At 37.7% G+C, this 25442-nt stretch overlaps 1 protein-coding gene across 4 annotated transcripts; it reads right to left on the minus strand.

The window, feature by feature from the left end:
• Window positions 1-348: 348 nt before the first annotated feature.
• On the minus strand, window positions 349-24385 carry CSE1L (chromosome segregation 1 like). 4 transcript variants are annotated; one of them, XM_074605378.1, is made up of 25 exons: window positions 24265-24385; window positions 21350-21445; window positions 20654-20796; window positions 17961-18062; window positions 17370-17515; window positions 16973-17063; window positions 16590-16697; window positions 15610-15702; window positions 14137-14304; window positions 13911-14040; window positions 13140-13205; window positions 11092-11294; window positions 9663-9747; window positions 8837-8898; window positions 7950-8086; window positions 7684-7787; window positions 7006-7103; window positions 6218-6368; window positions 5483-5691; window positions 4632-4729; window positions 4339-4424; window positions 3181-3262; window positions 2593-2739; window positions 1565-1796; window positions 349-889 (listed from the first exon to the last, which is right to left on the minus strand). In XM_074605378.1, exons 2-25 carry the CDS (start codon window positions 21432-21434, stop codon window positions 800-802), a joined length of 2916 nt encoding a protein of 971 aa, XP_074461479.1. In that variant the 5' UTR covers window positions 21435-21445; window positions 24265-24385; the 3' UTR covers window positions 349-799. The 4 variants fall into 4 exon arrangements, with proteins under 4 accessions (XP_074461479.1, XP_074461481.1, XP_074461478.1 ...); XM_074605380.1 differs by lacking the exon at window positions 24265-24385 and adding an exon at window positions 23825-23960; XM_074605377.1 differs by lacking the exon at window positions 24265-24385 and adding an exon at window positions 23428-23528.
• Window positions 24386-25442: the final 1057 nt, after the last annotated feature.

Consider the following 25442-nt stretch of genomic DNA (forward strand, 5'->3'; position numbering starts at 1 on the left):
CTCTAAGATGACTCCTTTAGTTTTAGTACATCACTAAAAATCCACTGGGAGACCGATACCCACTCTAAGAGGGTATATTAATTGCTTTTACTGCAATATACTGACATGTCTTGTACAAAGAGAAGGGGTGCACCTGTTGATGAATATCAAGAGTGATAATAGCTTTGGATCTTCTGCCAAAGTTTTAGATTTGCTCTGTATGATCCTACAATATATTTAAACTGTTACTTAAGATAAAGAAAAATCCTCACAGTCCCACTATTTTATATTCTATCCTAAGTTTAAAACATTATATTTTTTTTAAACCAACTACATTCTTCTAAAACAGTAAGCGCACAGTGACAGGCATTTTAAACAAGTACTTCTTATTTATTCACAATTTAGATAAAGTTTAAGGAAAGACAAAAGAAATACAAAGGACAACATCAAAATGAAAAGGAATTTTAGTGACGGAAGTGAGTTTCTACAGCCAGTGCTCTCCGTACATTTCAAAATGTTATCCAAACACTGCAGATGCAGATCTCAAATAAATCCCATAACAAACTGCTATGACTATTCCCTTTGAAATTGAACTGGGAATGGAAGTTAGCCACCTTTTATCTATGAGTACACAAACCACCAAATTCTTTCAGTTTCTGCTTAAAGCCACATTTATCTTTTACAAGATGGATTCTGCAATAAGTTTTCAAGTAGCATTTTTAATTTTGTCTGAGCTCTGCTATAAAGAAAGTCACTGTCAACCTTCTGTACAACAAAACCGCTTTTGACTTTTTGATCTTGCTTGTGGAATACATGCAATTCAGAGCAGCGTCACACTTGCAGCTTGGAGGTATCCTTGGAGATACTGCAACGCTTCTGCATTCAGACTAGTACTCAGCATTGACGGAACCTTAAAACACACGACAGAGCAGAAGTGTCAATGTGTGTATACATTAAGCTACTGTTATATCCTGTTAATCACTGTGTCAACATATGGTACAAAGTCAAACGACATCCTGAGAGCAGCAGTTGCTGGAATTACAATTTCTGACGCTGACAGTTTTACATTCTACTTATCTGAATCAAATATGAAAGAAGAGAGAAAAACTTGAGTTATTAAAGCAGAAATTTGAATGCAACAATCATCAGATCTCTCAGGCAATCTTTACTTACCAAAATCTGGAACAAAACAAAGATGCTGTGGGTTAAAAGAGTTGACTGTAAAATTAACTTGTTTATATTTAACATGAGTTGCCTGTAATTTCCTGAGTACATACAATTGAACCGGAGAAAAGTATTAGTTATATACCTACAAGTGGATAAATTTTCATTTAAGAACTGGAATACTTAAGCTTATTGCTAAACTAAATAATGTGAAAATACAGCCTTTCTAAGGTTACTAGGGAAAAAACCTTATAAAAGCTATATTCCATTAAAGAATAAAAGAGAGCAATACCTAGCATTCTGGTTATGACGTACTTAATTTTGCTGATTATCAAACATTAGCAAAAGAGACCCATTACCAAAAAAGCATTTCTTCTCTGCAGAATTTTGCATTGGCATGCCATGTATAAGAGCCACCTACCCGGCCTGGGCACGCTGTAGACAGTTTGTGAAGAGACTGTGCCAGATGGATTCTAGGATTGTTCACCATTTGACCTACAGGATCGTGTTCTTTTTTTCCAGCAAAGGCCAGCTGAGAGAATGCAGTCTGATATCCTGGAGTATCTTCTATGTCAATGAAGTGTTCTTCATCAGGGATAGTGTCATCCTCAGGCAGTTCAAAGAGGCCAATGAGGGCCTGCAACAAAGGCGTCCTGCATGGAAAGAGGGGAGGATAAAATTGGAGTGCTTAAAATACATTAGGACAGGGTGTATTCCACAAGAATGTTCAAATTACTCAGAACCCTTACAATTTAGCCCTTGCAGGTACTTGCTTAGCTACTGAAATGTAAGTGGCCAATCTAAGCTGAAGAATTGTGTGTCTGTGTAGTAGATGCTCATATTAAAAGCATGAACAATGTGTTTATTTTTTATCAGGTCAAATTCTTAATGAATCATAACTAAGAAAAGCAACTCTTTTCCAGATTATACCTTTTTGCTAAGTACGTTAAAAAAAAAAGAAAAAAGAAAAAAGGAAAAGTTCTAGTTCAGGGATCCAGTTATTGTCATTAAAATCAGGCTGCCTGACATCCTAGACTGGCTTACAGTCTTCCCAGATAGCTTCCCCCAAAATTCTACTGTCATGCTCAGGTGTACTGACTTTTAAATGTCCTGAACAGTTAAAAGTCAAAACTGGGCCTAGCTTTTCAGAAAGACTACAAGCAACAAGAAAGGCCTATATTTTCTTAAATGCAGTCCTAGCTAGCCCAGTCAATGCTATCTCCATCACAAAAATCTCAAACCAGTTCTGGCATCTGCTTTGAAAAATACAATTTTATTTGTTGAGAAGAGAAAGTGGTATGAAAAGCCTGAAACTCAGCCTCATAACAATAGCAGGCCCAAAGAAATCCCAACAGAGTTTATTTGAAGAATATATTTTGATGATAGCTCACATTTTCAAAAAAATCAAATAGCCTCACTAGCAGAACTTTGAAGAAGTGTTCTACATACCACAGCTTGGTGTACTCAGTGTCCATCATAGGAGGACATTCTGTTAATATTTTCGTAATGCCAACAGCACAGATTTTCTTTTCAACTTGTCCAGACACTTTCTGGATTTCAGGAATTATAATTTTCTCCAAAACCATTCCAAACATCCTATTATGACATTTAAAGAAAAAGTATTAGAAAGCCTTATCAGCCTCGCGGTAACAAAAGAAAACCAGAAACAATATGAAGCACTCAGAAAAAGAAAAAAACAGAAAATTTCTCATGATGCTGCCCCATTGCTGTAGATGCCTGGTAGAAATTTAAGTGTACAAGCTTTCCACAACGGGAGAATAAAAACATCACTCTTTCCTTTTTATGATCTGCTTAGGAGATTAGTATCTTGAACTATCAACAAGGAACTGTAGGCAGCAAATCAGAAAAAAAAAAAATTGCTAGACAGATAAATTAACCACATTAGAAGAAACATTCTGCTAGTCAAATTAGTGACAAATGCAGCTTGCAATTTTAGGTAAAGACGACAACTATTTCCTATTTTAAAAGGCAACAATTACACAGCAGTCTTAAATAAAAAAAATTAATCATACTAACTTTGGCTGTATGCTGTCAAATATTTCCTGCAGACCTAATGCACCGTATTTTATGCAGTACAAGTTAATGAAGACTAGGAAACCTGTAACAAGAAAAAAGTCAAAACTCAACATGAATAAAAAAGAATAGCTTTAGAGTCAGCAGCAAAATGCAGTCTAACAAGATTTTCAAGGGGACAGAAAAGGCAATCTTTATAAAGGTTCAGTTTTAGTGAAGTACATCATTTTGCTGCCTTGAAGTTTGTCTAAAAACTGCTGCTCTTTTCATGTCCCGCAGCACACTAAAACATGGTGATAAAACCACCAAGTAAAGGTTTGGCCCTTTTCCCCCCTTATAGCAGTTATAAAGCATTAGAAGAACTATTTGCAAATTTTTCAGATCAAGGACCAAAATAACTCTTCAATGCTTTTAGCTGAAAACTTCATGCAATGCAGTTTTTCAGATCAGTTGGGAACCCATTTGCATGGCCTTTGCCCCAGAGCACAGATGCAATGCATTAAAAACACCACCATTATAAGAAATCCTATCATTCTTGCTCCTATCGGGTGTCATTAATCAGACTTTATAGGATTAAGTAATACACATTGCATACTTTGTGTAGTTTTAGTATCATTAATTTAATCAGTATGACAATAGTCTTCCTGTTACAGAAGGAATAACCAGAATATGTATTTCAATAATTTGTCACAGCTTTGCTTGTTTAACATAAAACCTTATCAATAACTTAAGTGATATCAAGGCAGAATGACACAAATGCATGGAATATTTAAGAGTAATAACACACAACTGTATGTAACAAAAGAAACTGTGGTCAGTATTACTGTGTTCTGTGAGCATATGAATTTGCTGGTATTAGTTGAGGATTAAATGGAGACACTTTCAGATAATTAATGATATCACACAGAGTAAGAAAGAGGAATACACAAGTCTCTTCCCTTATTTTAGTTCCATTCCTTCAGTTTTCATGAAATAAGTGTCACCTGCTGCGACAACCTTGATTACACAAATAATTCGAAGCAAGTCACTAGTGTTAAGAGTCACTAGTATCCCTTCATCTGCCTAATCACAGGACATGGCAGGATGCTTATTCAGCATAGCTGCATGTTCTAACCGTTGGCACCACCACTGCTGAAGCTTTTTATATAGCAAGGAACTTACTTTTAATAAATTTAGTTGTTTTGGAATTTTGAAGTCTTTGGAATAGTAGAATGAAGATCTGTTTCCTGTACTGGTCAACTGACTCACTGGAAATTTAAAAGAATAGTTATTCAATCCATACTGGGATTTTATTAATGTCACTTCACAGAAAACATGTATAAAATTGTTCAAATCTATTTTAATGATAAACGTGACATTTTCAGTTTTTAAACAATAACTATGAAATGTACAAACACACCAAATATTAAAATCTACAGAAAACAGTTTTTAATGTAATTTCAAGTCATACTCACGGAGGCATATGCTCTATAATACTGTTCAGAAGATAGAATCCTTGATGGTCATTAGCTTTAGAGGCAATCAACTTCTGGAACACACCTAACAATCCGGGCTGTAAGCAAAGCAAATATAAAATTCTATACAACAGTTCTCTCTATATGTGACCTACCAGAAAGTTGGCCCTTACCATCTAAGACGTACACCAAAGAAAAAGCTTTCAGAACCTAAAACGGGATTCTGTTTCCGCAGTTAAGGACAAGGAAGACAGATTTCTGTCGGGCCCAAGTGATGTTCCTTTGAGCATTAAGATTAACCTTGATCAAATGAACACCAAATCCAATTTGAACATTCATGTCTGCTTCATCAATGGCACTGTCTAATCAAGTCTGACTCTAGCAGATCACGCAGCAGAAATAACAAAAGCTAAGTATGCAGAATAAATCTCCCACTGAACTCACTAATCCTCAGATCCCCCCACATTTTGGTTTCTCCTCACTCATCTGAAGACTGTTCTGAATAGAACCTTTGAGTTTTCCTGATTCACAGTGTTCAACATGAGGCAAATGAGCCAGGGAAACTGTGGAAACTTACCTGTCTGCAAAAAACTAAGCACGGGAATTTTACATCTTAATTGACAAAAGCATGACAGTCTAGGATTTCTCTTATCCACATAATAGAAAAGCATCCAAAAAGCCTGCCCTTCACAGTATTTTTTTGTCTTTCTGCGTAAACACCATTAATTTCAAGTACAAACACAAATTCAGCACAAATCCAGCTATTCACTACAGGAAAAAGTTCCTTATAATTTTAATCTTAAATCAACATGTCTAGAGTCATACACTGTGACTAAAGCAATCCAACTTACAATTTTGTCAGCAGCAGCACTTGCTATCGTATTGGCACCCCGCTCTAAATAAGCCTGCAGGAGTCGGACCAAAGGAGGAATGTTTCCTGTCCTTTCCCATAATACTGGCTGAAGTAGATGAGGAAACAGTGCCATATAGGATGATGGGATTTCATTTTTATGCATTTCCAGAAGTAGGGACATCACTTGAAACACATATGGAATGAACTCTGGAAAAGAAACGATGACATTTACAAATGCAGCAAATATGGTCACTGTCAATTCATAAGAACTATATATCTATTGATTGAACCTTTAATTTTATGATATTAACACAAGGATTTCAACAAATAAAACCATGGAGAAATGTATCACTTCCCAAATTCAATTATTCCAAAAATTTGCAAGCACTGTATATATTAAAAAAAATTAAAAAAATCTATTTCCTCTATTTGTTAAGGTTTCAGAACATGGAAAACAAACTACTAGAAACAATGCAATATAATGAAGAAGAATAATAAGAGGCTTTGGGGTAGTGATTGTTAGGTATTTTAAAATACATTTTGTTTTAAAAGTTAATACAGTCGATGTACCCTATGGAACAATCCAGATGCTTCCTAAAAGTGTTTATAAGGACTGTGAACACGCTGTGTTCTCACTTGGATTTCCTGTGTCACCGAAAAACTGCCATGAGGTAAATCATAGCAACCAATTATAGCAGAGAGGGAGCACAAGCACTTACTGATTTTAATTTACCTTGCACATCGTTCTGTAGTATCTCAGTGAACACCATAAACAAAGCCTCTTCAAAGCTTCCAACTGCATCAGGGTTTGCTTTGCATGTTATCCTTATCGACAAGCATATTGATTCGAACATGTAATGGTTAAAGTGAGGTTTGCTTGGATTCTAAAAACAAACAGATAAATCAACCCAAACTTGCAGCCAAGCAACTTATGTAGCAAAACAGATATATTTTTATTTCAACTGAAGTCTAAAGTAGCAATTAGGAATAAGGATACTTATGACTTATTAATACGCTAATGAAAATAATTCCATTGATAAAAGCAAACATAAAAACCTTTAAAGCATAAAGGATGTGTGTTTTTTATGAATATGTTAAAGATGAGTGTTTTTCCTAATCTCTACATAAACTGGTAAGTAGTTAAAGTATGACAAAACAAAAGCTGGAAAAAAGTTATTTTTCGATCCTCTAAGTGCCTAGTCAATTCTTTATTGAACACTTCTTATATTCCGCAGCTAAGTTTAAACTATACATAGTAGAAGTTTTTTGTATAGTTGATGAAGTTATTCTAAAGGATTCTCTAATGTTAATGTTCAAGAATATTAGCCCAGCCTGAACAAAAATCTACAAGAATTTTAAGGAAGACAGTACTTCACTCGAAGGCTCTTTTAACTTATGTTACTCAGAAAATATTGAATAATTTACAATATTCTAACAGAACACAAAGAACAAGGGATAAAAAAATCTTTAGAGACTGCTCTAAAAGGTAAAAAGTGAACATTTTGCTCAGATAGTCTTTACCTTACTGACAGCCAGCAGTTTCTGTGTAAGCTGTGTGATGACAGAAGGGATGTATGGAATTATGGATTCCTGTAGCAGAGAAAAACTCCTCATGATGGCTGCAAATAAATTGAAAGTATTATCTTCTGGAGAAAAACATACACTTCTGTCACCCATCATATGCCTAAATCCTTTACCTTTCACTATTAAATCGGATCCCAAGGAATTAGGTACAGTAAGAAAGAGCACCTGCTGCAAGAGCAATCAATCTATAATCATGACAAAGGATAAAGCAAAGCCTCGTTATCCCCATTCTATAGATGGAGCACAGCAGATTAAACAACTTTGCAAAGACCACCGTTTATCTTGGGCCAGTCTCAAATCTTGGCAAACTATTAGCCATAACCCACTCAGATCTCCTACTGACACTGCTCAAGTAGCTGTCCTGACTACATGAACTACCATTTAAGAAATAATTTGTCATAATACCATTATGTTTAGTGTTTCTCTTTGGTACCATACATTTAGTCAAAGATGCCTTAATACAGCCTGGTAAATAACTGCAGGCTGAGCATACCTCTTTAGCATGTTTGCATAAATGAGTTTTTTCAGATAAAAATGTCAGTAGCCTGTACCTATAAGCCTTTCTCTCAAGTCAACAAAGTTACTCATATATTGCAGAACTCATAAAGCATTTACCTTTCATGATGTATTCATTTTCAGATGAGCCAGGAAGTGTCAGTGCTTTAAAAAGGTTTGTTAATAGCACTTCTACAAATGGTGCCATTTCTGCAGCTGTAATGCTGTTAAGTAAAACACAGCTCTTTAATGATGAAAGACAGTCAAACTTCAAGCATTTTACAATATTGTAATACTAAAAAAATAAAAGATCCCCTACATATATTTCTCATCCTTAATGGACAAAATCTATGTAGCAATGCATTTATTTCTGCCTGAAAACTTACAGGGTAGTATTATTTGTCCCCCTCATGGTAAACAGTCTTTCAAGAGCATGGGCTGCGTAAGTATGGACTACAATACTTTCTGCTTGAAGATGATTGATTAAGAGAGGAATAGATACCAACAGTTGTTCTTTAGGTACCTACAAAAATATAGCAACAAATTATACATATGTTACATAAAAATACAGATGGTTCAACACTAGAGCATAACCACTTTAAGCTCATCAGCTACAAAATGAGAGCTTGGCAGAGGAAGAAATCTTAGAAGGCTCCTCCAGTTGCTATATCACACCTTGACAACCAAGAGATACTTATTTCTGTCATTGCTTCCCCCAAACATCAACGTTACGTTTCATTATCAGTAAGTGCATATATTCCCAATGTATATTTATTTTTCCATTTTACTTTGTCTTAACAGGCAACTAAAAAAAAAAAAATCAAGCTTCAAAAATTAAATCAGAAGTATTTCATAAGAGATTAATAAAGGTAATCTAAAATTTAGAAATAGCACTCAAATATTTTCTTATTGCATCTCAAATCAGAAGAGGCAAAGGACAAAGTTGCTGTACTCTTTTAACAACCACTTCAACGATACGAGCAATCAAGTTTATTTAGACTAACATTCACTTGAAAAAGTCTGAGTATGTCACAGAATTAAGCACGCTAAGACATTCAGTGCTCCAACAGCATATGGATAGCATATAGACTACATGTTAATTGGATATTTATAACAATATCACTTATTTCAAAACTAAAAATTCAGCATGAAGTGTCATACATGACTATCAAACACCTGTTGAGTTAACATATGGCCAAGTAAGATAAATTAGGCTTGGCAAGTATAAAGTAACAAACTACAATATGTTTTTACCACAAAAGAAAAAACTTACTTGGTTTCTAAAAATCATGATATATTTGATACCATCTGCTTTTAGCACAGGGAATTCATTCACTGCAATAGAAAAATATGCAAATTTTATCGATAATTTTCATATAAATGTAATTACTGAACATATACTATATTTAGAGGTGACATTAAGTCATGATTTTTCCCCTCAAAAATAATACATACAGTGTTTTTCTACATTGCTTAGTTTCTGCATTTCTGTATGGGCACTGCTAGACAGAATATCAGTTTTGGGTACAAATCACACCCCAGTACTATTAAGTATACAGTCCAACTCTTTCACATGAAATTTCCCCTTTTGGCTCTGATTTTAACAGCCTCTACTACATATTCCAAGACAACCCACTACGTTCCAAACATACTGAGATAACTGCCGAAGCATAACATAAATTGTGTGGCTTAAATCTAGACAGCCGTAATCTCATCAATATGGGCTGATACAGGCTATGACCTAGCCTTTAGTATTTTAACTTCTCAGGGTTTTCTACAGCATGGAAGTTTGCCATAAGGTCTCAAATACAGAAATCAAATTACTTTGATTCAACAAGTTTAAGCACGTAGCTGATAGTAACCATGTGTGTACATGCTCTGATCTTGCAGATAGCATCTGGTAATCCACCTTTCTTTAAAAGCTCACTCATTGCCAGCCAAACAAATTTGAATTCCTGTGTGCCAGGCGTTAACAATCTTCTGTCTCAGAGACTATGCTGATACATGAGTGCTTGAGCCTTAAGAAACAATAGCCACTGTCAAGGTTGTAGATATATGACAGAAAATGCCATAACAAAATTAACATTAACTTAACTTACCACTAGCAGACTTTAAGTCAGGTTGAATGTGATTCACAAAGAATTCTGTCAGATTAACGAGTTCATTGGCTTGTGTTATTCCATGCTAGAAAAAACAAAAACCAAACCAACTCTATTTTTAGATGCTGACATTCAGCTAGTTTTCTTACTCATTTTTATGTGCTTTTAATAAAAGGAATCTAAAGCGTTCATGAACGTGATGAGATTGTTGAAACTGCATCTTCAGTAGAGAACCATCCAATTTCTTTTTCTTAATATTTTTAGCATGTAGGTTTCAGCTGTAGCGCTACTGAGGTTCAAAGTTACCGGCTCTGAGTTGAGGAATAATAGCACATAACACAGTAATAATCAACAAAAATTTCAGATAGAAAATATCAGCATCTTACTAACTTGATACTTTTTTTGTGATAAGCCTTTTAAAAAGGAAAAGTTTAGGACTCAAACTCCAATTCTGAATTAGAGCAGCAAAATAATGACTACTTAGTTTTCTCTTACGAAAAATGCAACTAATTTTTAAACCAGGATTTTCAGATGGGTATTTTTCAGTGAGGTGTTCTAAGTGATATTATCCTATATTTGCCACTAAATAGCACAGAAGAAACATGTACAACTTAACAGTTTTCTAATTGCTAGAAGACTGTGGTTCACTACTGTTGGCAATTGCTGTGCAGTAGTATGTAACTAGACTTTTAGGAAAAGACTGAGAACCTTCAACAAAAGTGCATAAAGTTGTTGTACAACATGTTTTACTGTGTTGACCTCAAATCTGTCTTGTAAAGCCACTGAGATTTGAACTGTAATAGCATTTAAAGTATGTATTAGTATATTAAAATCTGTTCTATAGGACATTTGATACAACGCTACTGTTTCCAAATACAGTTCAGCTCAGGTGTGGCTTTTCAATGTATCCAGCCTATTAGTTGCTTTCTCCCAAACAAGTAACGGTATCCATTTCCAGCCATCATTCACATACCATTTCCAAATCATAAACACACAAATAACAGGAAACATTGGGAAATATAATTACAAGAACTGCAACAGTCACTTAAGATTCCTCCTAGTCTGCTTAAAACACTTCTGATCTGTGCAACTAAATTTGGCCTTCCATGGCTTACAAACTCTGGGTCAGTACCATTTAAAAGCCCAGAGGTTCTAGACCCAAGCTGATTTTGTTTCTTTGTATGGCTGCTTCACACATGCTAGTAAGACTTGCCAAATGGTCGCAAAATGTTGTTCGACTTTGCCCAATCTACCTGAAGATCAAATACCACCAAATTACCAACTGTGATAGGATTATGTAATGGACAACATTAAACTACTACAAATACAGTTACTCCCATTCTGAAACAGCATAAAATGAACTGCAGTCCTCATATACACTATAATGTTTGAATGCATATGGATTAAAGTGAATAGGATGTAAAAGTACCTTCTGTGTTTGAGCTTTGGATGCCAAAGACGTAACAAGGTAAATAGCTGCATCCTTGTGCTTCCAGTTAACAGATGGATTCTTTGCATATTCTTGCAGCATAGAATTAACATATCCAGAAAAAATCCCTGTCACAGGTCCTTCAAAAAATTTGCACAAGCCTCTGACTAGATCACAAGCTGCTCTGCGCCTGGTGTCAATATCTGCACAAGAACCAAAGATTCTTTGGATATGAGAAAGTATACAGTTTTTCATATTAATAAACATCAAATTAATATCCTAATAGTATACAGCTTCTCAAGTTACAGCCACACCTTCACTCTTCCACACTGATGTGTACGAACGTGTTTAAGTCTTTTACTTACTGTCATAATAGGGACTATTTGTACAATAAAAAGAGGAGTGGGCAGCTACCAATACTGCAGGAGCATTCACAGGTTTTACTGCCATCTAAAGAAAGTTTCAGTAAACACGCAGGGGGAGGCTTTTCACTATGTTGACAATTATGCACCTGAATCTGGCTGGGATGGAGTTAATTTTCTTCACAGCAGCCCATATGGTGCTGTATTTTGTACTGGTGACTAAAACTGTTGATAACACCCCAGTGTTTTGGCTGTTGCTTAAGAGTGCTTGCACAGTGTCATGGCTTTCTCTCTTTTCTTCACAGCAAGTAGGCTAGGGGTGGGCAAGAAGCTGGGAGGGGACACAACCTGCACAGCTGATCCAAACCAACCAAAGGGATATTCCATGCCATGTGACATCATGCTTGGCAAAAAAAACTGAAGGCAGAGGGCTTTCGGGAGGTAGCCATTGCTCATGGACAGGCTGGGCATCAGTCTACTCGTGGGAGATGGTGAGTCATCGAGTACTCCCCCCTGCCCTCCTCCCTTCTTTTTTCCCTCCTCTTTCTTTCACTTAAGCTGTTTTTATCTCTATCCACAAGTCTTCTCACTTTTACTCTCCCTCATACCATTGCAGTAGGGTGGGGAGAGAGCAAGATGATGTGTTGTGTGAAGCTGCTGGCCCGCCACACTGCATCAATACATTTTTGGAAAAAAAAAAAAAATCTATAAAAATTCATTGTTTCAAGAAAGGAAAAAAAAAGTCAGCTGGCCTTTAATACAATATACTAACAGAAGCAAAGGAAGGAAAATAAAGCAAGTCAATTTAAATGCAATAGAGGAAATAATCTCTGAAGAACACAAATACTTCTTGCCTCAATTCTCTTAAAAGCAGGAGTAGCTAACAAATAAAAGCTTCACAAATACCTAGAATGCAGCCAATCCTGGGTAAGAATGATAAAACATTTGCTTGAAAAAAGTTCAAAAACACTTTCCTCCAATTTTTGTCCTCCACTGCAAGTGTACAGTAATTTCTTAAATCTATTATGAAGTGTCATTAATCTAAAAGTGTCAGCGAGCAAACTGTTAGTGGCATGGAACAGCATATACAGAATTGTCCTACAGATCTAGATTTGGCTTATCTGTGCTCTGACCCAGCTGAAGACCAGAGAGCTACAACCAGAAAAATCAAGTATCTCTGTTAGCACAGCACTGTGTTTTCAGGACGGTTACTGTATTGGCCTGAACACAGTGCCAGCGTACAAGGGCTGGCTGGTGTCCAGCTGGCTTCATCACAGATTTGTATGCAACACCGGTCAGAATTTCAGTTTTAACACGACAGACTACTAAATACAGGCACAGTCTCTCCATGTCATTTAAAACTCTACACATAGGAACTAAATACACGACTGTGGCCACTATTCAGCATTGACTTACAGGCTATATTTGCTGGAATGAGAGCATGTGCCGTGCAGGAGACATACCAATCCAATTAAGGAAAAAACCCTATTAAAAACATTGTTCAAAACAAAAAGACATTGCGATGGGCACATCATGACAGTAAACTTGATCAAAAACTGCATAAACTCTCTTGGGGGGGAGCCTTCCCAATTTAAAAATAAAGTTATGAAAGCTTCAGTAAATTGCTTCAGCTCTTTAGAGCTATATTTAAAGACCAAGTATTCTTAGTATAAATCTGTGGATTACCAGATCCTTCCAAATCCCTTCTTATATATTCTTCAGAATTATCTTCAAATGCTTCTTCATCAGCCGCTGAAAATATGAAATACACAGAACTTTAAATACTGAGGGGTCTGCGGTTTTTATGCTAAAAAGGTGTGTTATTATCAACTTGCTATTTTTTCCAAGTACTGTCTATAACATTCATATAAATTAATCAGAAATATCCAGCCAGACTAGCTTGTTTAGCTTACTGCTGCCCCACAAATTAATCTTTAATATTCATGAGCTGATGTATTCTTGATTTTAAAAAAAAAAAGAAAGAAAAAAAGATAGGACATACTCATCTAAGTGTATTTAAAGAGGCTTCCAGAGTCACCTGGAGGCTTCTCATCACTGCAATACATCTTCACTGCGTTTTAGATAGTAAGATCAATACAAGCCCATCAAAACATGGAGAAATAGACAATTACAATTGAATAGGCCTGATATCCATGCCTATTTAGACTCCCTCAATTATTCTGAAACTCACTTTAATCATGAAGTTATTGGTGGCACATGACCTAGACTTCCTATACTTTTCAATTTGAGATCCCAGTAAGACAGAAAAATTATTAGATATATTCATACAATTCTACAAAGCCCATAGGGCAGCAGTCTGTTGTAGAAACTTGGTTTTGAATCTAGTACTAAAATATACAAGAGGTAATCCGCAATTCTTAGTCCTGCAAAGCCACGTACCATTATAATTAGTTAGATTTTATTGTGTCTTTGAAAATGTAAGTCTCAAGAAGTTACCTCTAAATTCCATATTGGGAACAATAACTTTTTCACAGATGCTTGTCAACGTATTCTGGTCTTCAAACAGATGCTTGTAATGTGGTCTCTCACAAACTGAGGCGAGAAACTGGATTGCATTACTAACCAGCTAGAACAACACAAACAGAACACACACAGTTTTAGCATGATTGACCAATTTCTAATTCATTATTAAATGTGACAAGATCAGTTTATAACAACTTACCAAGTCATATTTCACTTCCTGGCCTGTTGTGACTAACAAATTCCAGATTGCCGTTACAAAACGTGGCAGGTAGGGCTGGAATTCTTCATCATACTTTTGAGCATATAAAGCAGCATTATCACAAATTTGTGATTTTAAGAGCTCCAGTAATCCAGCTTCCTCTTCATCCTCACATAAAAGAAAACTAATAACTTAAACATCCAAACTTCAACACCACTTAAATATTAAAAGTATCAACATATTTGAAGGAAATATTTACACTTTTATTTTACCATGTTCTAAAGTGGTGAAAGAAATCCCTCTCACATCCTTAGTATTACTGTATTTTGCTGATTTGAACTGGAACTGCACTGCAATTCATAAATCACACCTATATTTCAATTGAAAGTACTATGCACTTTAAATCATTTAGACCCAATAAAGTTTGACATGAAATTAATTTACAAACATCATAGGAAAAAGACAATATAAGGCGTTGAAAAAATATGCTTAAGAGACATCGTATCTTGCTACTTTAAATTGGAATAGTTGTAAAAGTAGTTCCCTCCCCTTCCCCATACCAGCACAGACGCTTGTGGAGCCACAAAGCAAAGTGAATTGGGAAATTGAGCTGCACTTAAAAAAAAAAACAAAACAACCACCAAACACCACCCCAGTTCTGTCTCCCTCTGCCAATCCCCACCTTTCAGTTTTAACGCATGTCAGTACCTGACACACAGCTGCATAAATGTCTGTACTGGGCAATAGCCCACAAATGCAAGAGAAGAGAAAAGAGCATCAAAGCTTCTTTTAGCAGTAGTGTTAGCTTAAAACAACCGTGAAACTATAGCACGGGATAAACTGAATATGCCTCCTTATGTATTGTAAAGAAATTTATAGAGTTGCTTTGGCTCCATCATGTGGCAAACTATTGTATTGTATCTGGAGGACATCAGCATTTAAAGTGCAGAAAGCATGCACAAAATTAATTTGAGCTCTGGTGACTTGGTATCTTCTTTCACCTGTGAAACTACTAATTCTTATAATTAGAGAAAGATAGCAAACGCTAAACTAAAGTACTTAGGGGGGTTATTCCTTTTTTGTTCAACTGTTTCAAGTTCTTTAAGATATCCTGTTTCCTAAAATAAAGTGCATGAACCTGCTGAAAGGTACAGAAAACAGCACTGTGACTCTAACAGTCTGGTTACTTCAGCAGGTGTCCTCGAAAGAATCTGCTCATTGATGATTAGCTGTAATTCCATTTGTGTGCACAGCTGTGCACAGGGTATACCTGTATCTGAGATACAACTTAAGAACCGGACCTCAAATTTCTTAGGCAACAGGGCAACTTCTCTTAAACCCCATTTCCTTACAGTCGTTCTATTCCTTTGTTTAGCCAACAAAGAAAAGACTGCATTGTTCAGAGTTAGACCTAAGTTCTCAGCCAACCCTCTCCACTACAGAGGCAAACCAGGAGGTTTATGCAGTACTTACATCAGTCTGCAAAAGTTTATTATCTAAAGTTAAAAGACTATGAAAATTTGTCATCCATGTTTCCATGTTATCTTCAAAAAACTCGGGAAGATCCTGTGAAGGAAAAGCATAAATCTACATTTTAATTTCTGATTGCAATGCTTAGATAACATATCTACATTGTAAGTAGTATGTATGCACCTTATAATCTACTGAGGGACAATAAAGTGTGGAAAACAATCTTCAAAATGAAACACTACCCCCTCCTCCTCCCAAACGAAAACCTGCCAGAGGCTTTGGAATACACTATTTCCAAATATACTAGTTAGTTACAACCTATAGAGTTTTATAAAGAACGAACCTTATTGCCTCTTACTCTCAGAATAAGACAGCATAAGCCTCCCTTTTAACTCCAGCTTGACCTTTTTCCCAGTATGGAAGAACAGCCCAAGCAATCGAGACATGATCATCACACTTCAGACTTATGTTCGTGTGGAGACACAAAACATATGTCACCTCAGCAAAGTATCTTTTTACCATTTTTCAGATAGTGCATTTATTTAATAGTGTTAGAAATTTAGATCTGATTTCAGAATAAAAATACTCCATACTGCTAGCAGAATTACTTGCCACCGTAGTGCTACAGAGCTACTAGTTTTAACTGACTTTTTTCTATGTGACTGAGTTCGTGCACAGTGAGCACAAACTCAGGCATTTGACTTCTGTCTTTCACAGCTCATGCTTAGAGAGCTACCCATACAAGCCTCCTTGCTATGACAAGAGGTTAGACTCTCTTGAACTTTTGTTTAGATAGGGCCAAGCTAACATGTTAGTTAACCCCATCCTCACTGTTCCTTTACTCCAGTGTTGATGCAGACTGTCAACTTTTATTTTTCCGATAAAGCATGGCCTTAAAGGCTGCCTCAAATGGATCCTATAAATAAGAGCATAACAGCTTTGGGAGATCAAAGCAAAACTATTAGAAGAACAAGGAGGTTCACCTGAAAATTTAAACTGTAGAACAGCTTCGCAATTAGAATGAGAGAAGAAAAGAGAACCTTCAAAGCACTAGCATCATTTGCATGAGTGCTGCAAAGTTCAATAGTTGCCTAGAAAAAGACATAAGATTCAGTCAAGTAGCACACACACAAACCACGTTGACAAGAGGTATTTTAAAAAAAACAACAACAAAAACCAAAACCAAACAAACAGAAAACAGTTCTTTTTTCTCCTCATCAATCCTCTTAAGTCTCGCTTCATGACTTCAGTTTGAACCTCATTAACAGTTTCAAAGCAACCATTCTTAAGTTTTCATTTTGCAGGCTTTCACAACAAACATTTCAGAATGCTAAACTTGTTTTAGAAATGATTCAAAAAGAAATACCTTAAAGAGATTTGTCAAGGGCAAAGCAAAGGCATCAAGGACAAGTTTGATCTCTGTCCATAATTCATTTGACTTAAATTCATGGCGGTACCTGACAAGTGAAATACACAAAAAAATAAAATACAGTCTTCCATATAATTGTTTTTTTGTGCTCAACCTTGAAACAAATACTGTCAAGTAAACGATAAACAAAATAGTTCATACTAATATATATTAACATAATACCATGCAAGGTGTACAATTTGACAAACACTTAAGTTCTTAGTAAAAAGTCAGTAAGCGTAAGTATAAGCCACAACTGTAGACTTTGTAAATCTACAAAATTAAGTCTAACAGTAAAAATTTAGAGTTGAACAGAACTTTACAATACATATACTAACGCCCTTATCTCCAATACCTTTTAAATAAAGAGTGAGCAGTGCGAAGAACCCCATTAATGACATGGAAATCTCCACTTTGAAAACGATTCACCATTTCTGTCAGTAAGTCTGGCCATTTCTGAGGAAAGTCTTCCCGACCAATAATACTAATAGCATCACTTAACTGTAAAGGAAACGTAACCATTACATGATATAATAGCAGGCTCCTCACTACAAAAAACACATCAGTCACACCAGATGTTGCAAATATCTAAGAAAAATGCTTATTATTCTTGTCAGATTCAAAAATCATCAGGTTAAATATCAACTAGTTTTCACCACAAATAAATAAATCTCACTTTAAATCCAATGTGTACACGGAGTCTCACTTTCTGGAATTACTATATTTAACTGTCTAATGCTAGAACTTAGCTATAAGATTATACAGTAAGCGCCTTTAAAAAAAAAAATAAAGTAGGCAGAAGTAGCTGTGACAATATACTCCAAGTTACTTGCATTGGGATGACCGCATTGGTAAGGAAAGTGAGCTCTGCCAATAATCAAAGCCTCTAGACACACTTAGAATATTCCAAAAGTCTCATGGACATAACCAGGAATTGACATATTACCTGCTTTTGAATTTGTTCTGGGCTGCTAAGCATCAAGGGCACTATGTTGGCTTTAATGGCTATCCTGTCTGATTCACATATTTTGTTCGGTTCATCCTCAACCTAAAATTAAAACAATAATTAAGTCACAGACGTATCAGTATACACTAGGCAACAAGCAAGTACCAGCATTTCAGAAACCAATTGCTTATGCTGATTTATGTAACTATTACATAGTTAAAGAAACTAAGAAAGAGATCTGTTAAAGATATTGCCTACAACGAAACTGTGACAGTAGTACCTGAAAAAAGCTGAAAGAAATTCCGTCTTTCTGTAAAACCTTGAACTAGTTTTCTCCTTCTCAGTGACTTTCCAAATCAGCAATTCAGCCATAAAAAGGGTGGGTGCATATGCCAATGGCAAACCTAAGTTTAACCAATAGCGTCCTCTTCCACCACACCAAACCACATCTCTGTCCTCACTTCTGCCAACGTCAAAGATTTGTTTTGTGCAAGCTGCCTCAGGCCATACTTTCTAGAAACCATACATGAAGATGGGTGCAGGTTACACCAGCAAAACCGTAACATTGACTTTAAGAGTTATCTAATCAGTTCAAAATATCAATCAGTTCAAAGTCCAGTCAGTCAATAGTGCCAAGTGGTAGTAAATTACGAAATTTCTAGTAAAGAAATAAAAAAAATAAGGAGGCTTGTCACCAATTAGCCACGGCAGTGATAGTCACATTATCTGTGATGACAGCACCAAAGTTAAGAAACCTAGAAATCATCCAGCAATTTAGAAGAGGCAAGCACCTCCAGAAAGTAATTCAATGATCTTAAAATACTTAAGCCAGATGGCATTACTACCCTCCCTCTTACCTCCCTTTCATCATCTTCACATAAACTTAAAAAAAGGTTTATTAATTTCAAAATTTCAAGACTTATTTTTGTAACTGCTTGTTTATGGCTAAAAATAAGTCACAAAGAACTTTTCCACTTCTATCACATTGCACTGAATCAGAAGAATGTATAGAATCATTATATTTATATTAAAAACAAACAAACAAAAAGAAGATGACCTCTAAAACCTGAGCTTTACAAGTTCATATGATGTGAAAGGCAGCAATAACTGTACTAAGCAAGTTCCAAGTAGGGAGGCAAGACTTACCGCTACACATTTAGATAGATGAGGACAGAGGTGGAGGAGAGATCAGCAACAGCAACTCCTACTATGGAGTTATTTATAAGTTTTTTCAAAGAAATGAGACCTTTTTACAAGGCAAGACACGAGAGGCAGCACATAGATGAGTACTTTGTACATACTTTAAAAATAAATTTAAAAAGCAGACTCTTCCCTCTGTCTAGAAGTGCCCTGTACACCTGGCTCTCCAAGCTCTACCAAATCCAAGTCCTTGAACAGGCAAAACCCTTTTACTTCCACTAGCCTAGTATCAGGCAAACCCAAGGTTGCTAAATTAAACCATGTGACCTAGGTAAACTAGCCTTAAGGCTGCATTTTATGTTCATAGAGCTGCTCTTGAAATGAAAGTTTCCATTTTGGACAAAACAATGTGCTTGAAGCCACACAGCAATCATAACAGTCCTCTGGATGCACTTACTGCATAGCATCTCCACCTACTCCAAAACAAAATCTCATCCTGAATTACATCAGCAATCCATAAAAAGGAAGCTACTTAGAATTTTTTCCATAACAGAACATCATTTCTACTTACAATAAAGATGCAATTTGGGAGAAGTGATTGAGAATACAGTATTACAGAAACAAAGTTTGAGAAATTTCACGCCAGACTGAATGCACCAATCTGATTAAACATACAGGACTGCTATAGTTTCTTAATATTAGTATTGGGGGGGGGGAGGGGGGAAAAAATCACATGCAAATTTGTAAATAGGTACCAGCTAAGATACAATGTGAAATACTGACCAGTTTCCCTGTAGTAAAGCAACATTATATAATTGATAATTTTCAGATACAAACAGTACTATCAGCCAGACAAAGTATAAACAGTATACATGAAAATTGCTGAAGGAGTTGAGCTTTCAAGTATTTTATACCATAAATTAAATTTCATGAATGCTGAAAGCTCTGAAATGTTTCTGACCTCTTCAAAACAAAGATAAAATGGGATTAAATGGCAATACTTCTATTTTATGCCTACAAATACTTTTTAAGTGCTAAACTGGCAAGGCCACCAAAATAAACTGTCCCACACTATTCTTTGCCCCAGAAGCACTGACATGAAAGGGAAGTTAGCGTCATCACTTTCAGCTGCAGTGTTGGCTTGAAATGTTTGTAACACTATGATAATAGATACTGGTGAAATTGGCCAGCTCATGCTTAACTAATAGTAACATTATTTAAAGAAAAGTAATTCACAATTACTTTTGTTTAAATAATGTTACTATTAGTTAAATGAGCTTTAAAATATTGTGCTTCTGCAAAATATGTATATAATATTACAGAAAATTATTCGTTCATCATTTTATCACCCAGCTCTGGCTTTTTTTAATAGAATGGACTCCAATGGTCCAGGTATCAGTCCCTCAGCAGTAAGTTACACCTTGTGTTTCTTCTCTGAATGATCTACTTTCTTTCACAGACATACACGCGTTCTTCAAGGTTACTGCAAAATATCTTATTGTACCTCAAAAGGATTATCAAATCTTAGCATAACTACTCACTAGGATACCTACAATTCTCCAGTTCCTTTTAATATAATTCTTGAACGTTACAGATGCGCAAACTTTGATGACGTTTTCCTGTGATTTCTCCAATAGCGTTAAGAGTAACAACGGATAATTCTGGCTTCCTTCCACTGACTCAAGAAACTTTTCCGCTGTAAGAGAATATACTAAGGTTAGCAAAAGCTGAACTGATTTTTCTAATGGGAGTCCTATGATTCTTCAAGTGTCTATTTAAAATAATCAACACTTGAACATTTCCCCAGAATTTCACAAGAACAGAAACACAGAAGTCTGACAAAAGGTACTGTAGCTTCTTTATAACTAAGCTCTTTAATGCTTCTGCTATTAACAAAAGCTCTCGATTCAAAGCAGGATGTGGAAATATTGCCTCCTCACCATTTTGAAAAGCCATAACATGACAGAAGTAAATCCTGGTTTATTGTGAGCAGCAGCACTGTCGTAAATAACAACAGTACAAAAAAAAAAAAAATAATACAGGAAAATAAAATTACAAAAAGCAACTAAATTAAATTTATATTTACATCCATCCCTCATTAGTTTTTTGGGCTTTTTTTTTGTTTTAAAAGGATACTGAGAACTTATGCAATAACCTCTTTGCAGAAACATCCACTGGAGTTTGCTATATATAGACAGAAGGGCCAAAAAGAAACTAAACTTTTTTGGTCACTCCTAAGATTCACTTACCAGGACGCCTTATAGCAGGATCTGGATCTAGTGTTTTCTTTAGATACTCAGTTAAAGTCTGTAAATTGGCATCACTCAGCTCCATTTTGGCAGAACCTAAAAGCCACAAGTAGTTTTGTTATAAATACAGATCAGAAAATCTATCCTATAAGCTACACACATGTGAAATTAGATTCCACAGAAGACACATATCAGCTCTTTTTGACTATACCTCATAAATCATGGTCTTGTCATAAGTCTCATCCAATAAAACAACAGGTAGCGTGCACCAAGCACAAAACAGAGAACATTCAATTTCTTCAACTACATGTAACCACTATTGTCCAGTTTATTGAATCCAAACTTTTAGAACAGGATCACACATCCAGCAAATCATGAACCAGGTATAGCCAAAAGATGGTCTCTTGCCCTTTCAGGACAATAGGAGTTTGATTTTGCTTTCAAGAACTAGTGTCAGACGCAGAAATCTGCTCCTGGTTGAAAAAGCTGAATAGTTCTGCCCTACATAACAATAAATAGAACAAATTAAAGTGTATTGAAGAGTCAAGGCTTGTTTAAAATTAAATACTCATTATCAAAGAAAACTCTCAACAGAAAATTAATTTTTTCAGAAAGACACAAAAGACTGTGTAAAGCCAGAGAGTTTGTCCACCCTGTAAAATTAACTTAGATTAGGGTGGGAGTTAATTTAAACTGCAATACTCGTTACAGAATAATCCTGTGCAATAAGTCTAAATTACTCCTCTCTAGTAATCCTCCCACACACATTCTCATACTTACCACAGTGCTATATTAACTTCACAGCTTTAATTAGAATAATTAAAATTACAGTACCACTAAAAGAGCAGCAAGACGTGCTTTAATGGACATGTTGTTGTTCAGGATATCATCATCAATTCTGCCTATCTTTCTTACCACCAGCAGCACAGTTCACTCGCTACAGAAGTAATGAGGAAGCAAAGATTTCCATTTTTTCTCTAAAGCTTCTAATTAGTAAGACAGACTGAAATGTGTCTGTCCCATTTTGGATTTGTTCTATGTTTATCATCAGTGCAATAAATACAGTTTCTATTTAAACACACTTGCAAAGGTAGTGAGTTTTAATGATACTATTTTTGTTTTAACTATTGTATCTATATCATTAGAAGAAGAGAGAGCAACAGTATCCTCTTGAATTAAATGAGCATTAATGAGTAATTGAGATCCCAACATATTTTGCAAAAAGTAAAAATCCACTCACAGAGTCCTGCCTCCCATGTTCCACTCCCCTTCCCTTTCGGGGGTTTACTCCTCTGTGATCTTGTTCACCAATTCACATCAACCAACAAAATCCCAATAAAGCACAGCATAAGCAAACAACACTAATAATAGCTGCCTCACCTGTTCTACAAAACGGCCTCCTACATCATCGCTATGATGTTGAAACTAATACTTAATATTTCATAATTTAAAAAAAATATAAATTCCCTGCTCCAAGGAAGTTTGTAAGGCCAAAGTGCAAACCCATGCAGAAATCGCTTATGAAGATTAAACTTGACTCAAATGGGAAACCAAACTGAAAGAGGAGATGACAGTCCCGAATAGCCTTTTACAAAAGCTTTACATATATACGTGTAATATAGGTACCCATGTAAAAAATATGCACCTTAAGCTGACTATGAGTTTACTTTGAAGGCCAAACAAGATGTGAACCCACTGCTCAATCCCTCATACTAAAGAATAAATATTTTCACCTGCTACCTGCTTACTCTCATTTCTTTCTCTTCCTTTAGATATTCATTTTTTTTTTTGTTTTCCACTACAAAAATCTGGTGGTACCTGCTAGAGCAATGCGATGCTTTTTGCTATGTTGCAACATATGGCTCCTGAATATGCCACAGAAAAAGAGAACCTTTTCAGAGCACCTACCCAGAAGAAAACCCATAAGATGTGCTAAATGCATTAACTACTTGAATCAAATTAGTAACAGACTACTTAGGGGAAAACCCCCAAAACCGAAAAGCAGCAGTCCCCCAGGCCTTACACTGTGAAGAACTTCAGAGGACTCTCTTCCCGCATCCACTCACCCCAGCACTTACCAAACACCATCTATGTGCCGAAGGATGTTTATGGCCCAGATTTTATAGGAAAGATTATCTTTACACTCACTTTCCACTTCACCAAACCGCGGGGCTCAGGGACAAGCACCACTGGCCACGGGAGCGGGGAACCACCCACACACCCCCACTCGCCCGCTCCCGCCGGTTCCCCTCAGCCCAAGCGGCGAGGCCACCCGTGAGGGGGGGCAGCCGCCCAGGAGTCCTCCAGGCCCGGCCCCCCCGCGCCGCCTCAGTCCAGCGCACCGCGCCGCTTCCCCGGTCCCATCCCCGCCGCCTGCCCGGCCTGAAGCCGCCGGGCAGTTTATCCGAGGGACGGGGCCGCTCCATCCCGCCCGCCGCCGCCGCCAGACTGCGCCTCCCCCGCGGCGACGCTCACGCTGCCTCATGTGGCGGCGGCCCGGCTCGGCTGCGGCCCCCTCCAGGCGGGCGCAGGGGCAGGCCGGCCTGGCCACCCTCAGCGGGCCGGGGTGGGCGGGGGCAGCACGGGCTAGCGGCGGCAGGGGAGCCCCGAATGGTACCGGCCGCCCTCAGACTAACTTGCTCCCCTCCCCGCCAGCTCCAGACTGGCAGCAGCGGAAGCCAATGAGGGGAGCCTATTGCTCAGCCCTAGAGGCTGCGAGCCAATCGCGAGCCGCGGGAGGCGGGCCGAAGCACCCCAGCATGGTGAGCTGCGCCTCTCGCTGCGCCGCGGGCCCAGCGCCCGAATCCAGCGCGGAGCGCGGCGGCGGCAGCCGGTAACGGGCCGTGCAGGCCGCCAGGCTACGGGGACGCCCGACCGCCGGCATCCCCAGGCGGCGCGGCCCGGCCCAGCCTCACCTGGCGACTCCCCCCGTCGGCGGCGGCGGCTCCGAGAGCTCCGGCTGCGCTTCACATTCAAACCGCGGTGAGAGGGCGCGGCGGCGGCACCGTGACCGCATCACGCAGGGCGGTGACACCGTGCGGTAGCCGGGCCAATCAGCGGCCGCTCTTTCCCCGACGCGCTCCGTTGCGACCCAATCCTTGCCGCGCTCCCTGGGAGGGGGGGCGGCTGACCAATGCCCAGGCTCTTCCCACAAGGCCCTGCGGCGCCTGTGGGAGCGGTGGGAAGGCGGGCCCCGCCCCGGGCCGCCATGGCCGGGCCTGAGGGGGAACTGCGGAGCGGGCGGGTGGCTGCCGGGGTCACGGCGTGCGGGAGCCGGGCCTGGGGTACGAGGAGGCAGGGCAGCACCCGGCGGGGGCGGGCACAGGCCGCAGGAGGGCAGAAAACGGATGCGGCTGACGGGCATGAGCCCTCTTAGTCATTAAGAGAAGGGCACGGTCCCAGTGAGGAAGAGCGCAGCCAGGAGGTAGGAGGCTACGTAGTAGTGTGTTCAAAAAAACAGAACAGCAGCCACACAAACCCCCTAAAAGTAAAGCCCCGTACTTAACATGAGTGATACATTCTCATGTGCAATAGAGCTGGAGGTTGACAAGCCGCCTAATAAAAAAACTACATGAAAAAAACCCCAAGCAACACTTCTTAAAACTTTATTGATTTACCCCTTGATTAAAGCATGGAATATTGTAACAGTATTATACACAGTATTTTTATGTAGAAAACTTTACATAGTAGTTTTTCATATTATATAATTTTGGTATTCTCTCAAAAATGTATACACCCACTGGGCAAGGAATGCTCTTTATTGATATTAAATGCACTTAATATGTAGATCTTCAAAAAAACTCAGGGATTTTAAATATGTGAAAACATACATTTTACACAGAAATAACATTAAAGGTGCTGAACAAACTGAATTTACATATTAAAGGGAGCTGCACTTCTGACAAAAAAAGTTTAAGTTCTACTTCAGACTAAAAGTTACTATTTTTAATCTTCCTCATTCTTAATGGTAAGATTGAGCTAGAATTTGGGGGGGGGGGGTTGTTTGTATTAGTGGATGTTGTTTTAGATTGAAAAATGAGATATGAGACATGAATAACAGACCACTGTAAAAATAATATTTTCTTGTACTCTA

The sequence above is a fragment of the Larus michahellis genome, chromosome 12, assembly GCF_964199755.1.
Source record: "Larus michahellis chromosome 12, bLarMic1.1, whole genome shotgun sequence".
Taxonomy (NCBI): Eukaryota; Metazoa; Chordata; class Aves; order Charadriiformes; family Laridae; genus Larus; species Larus michahellis.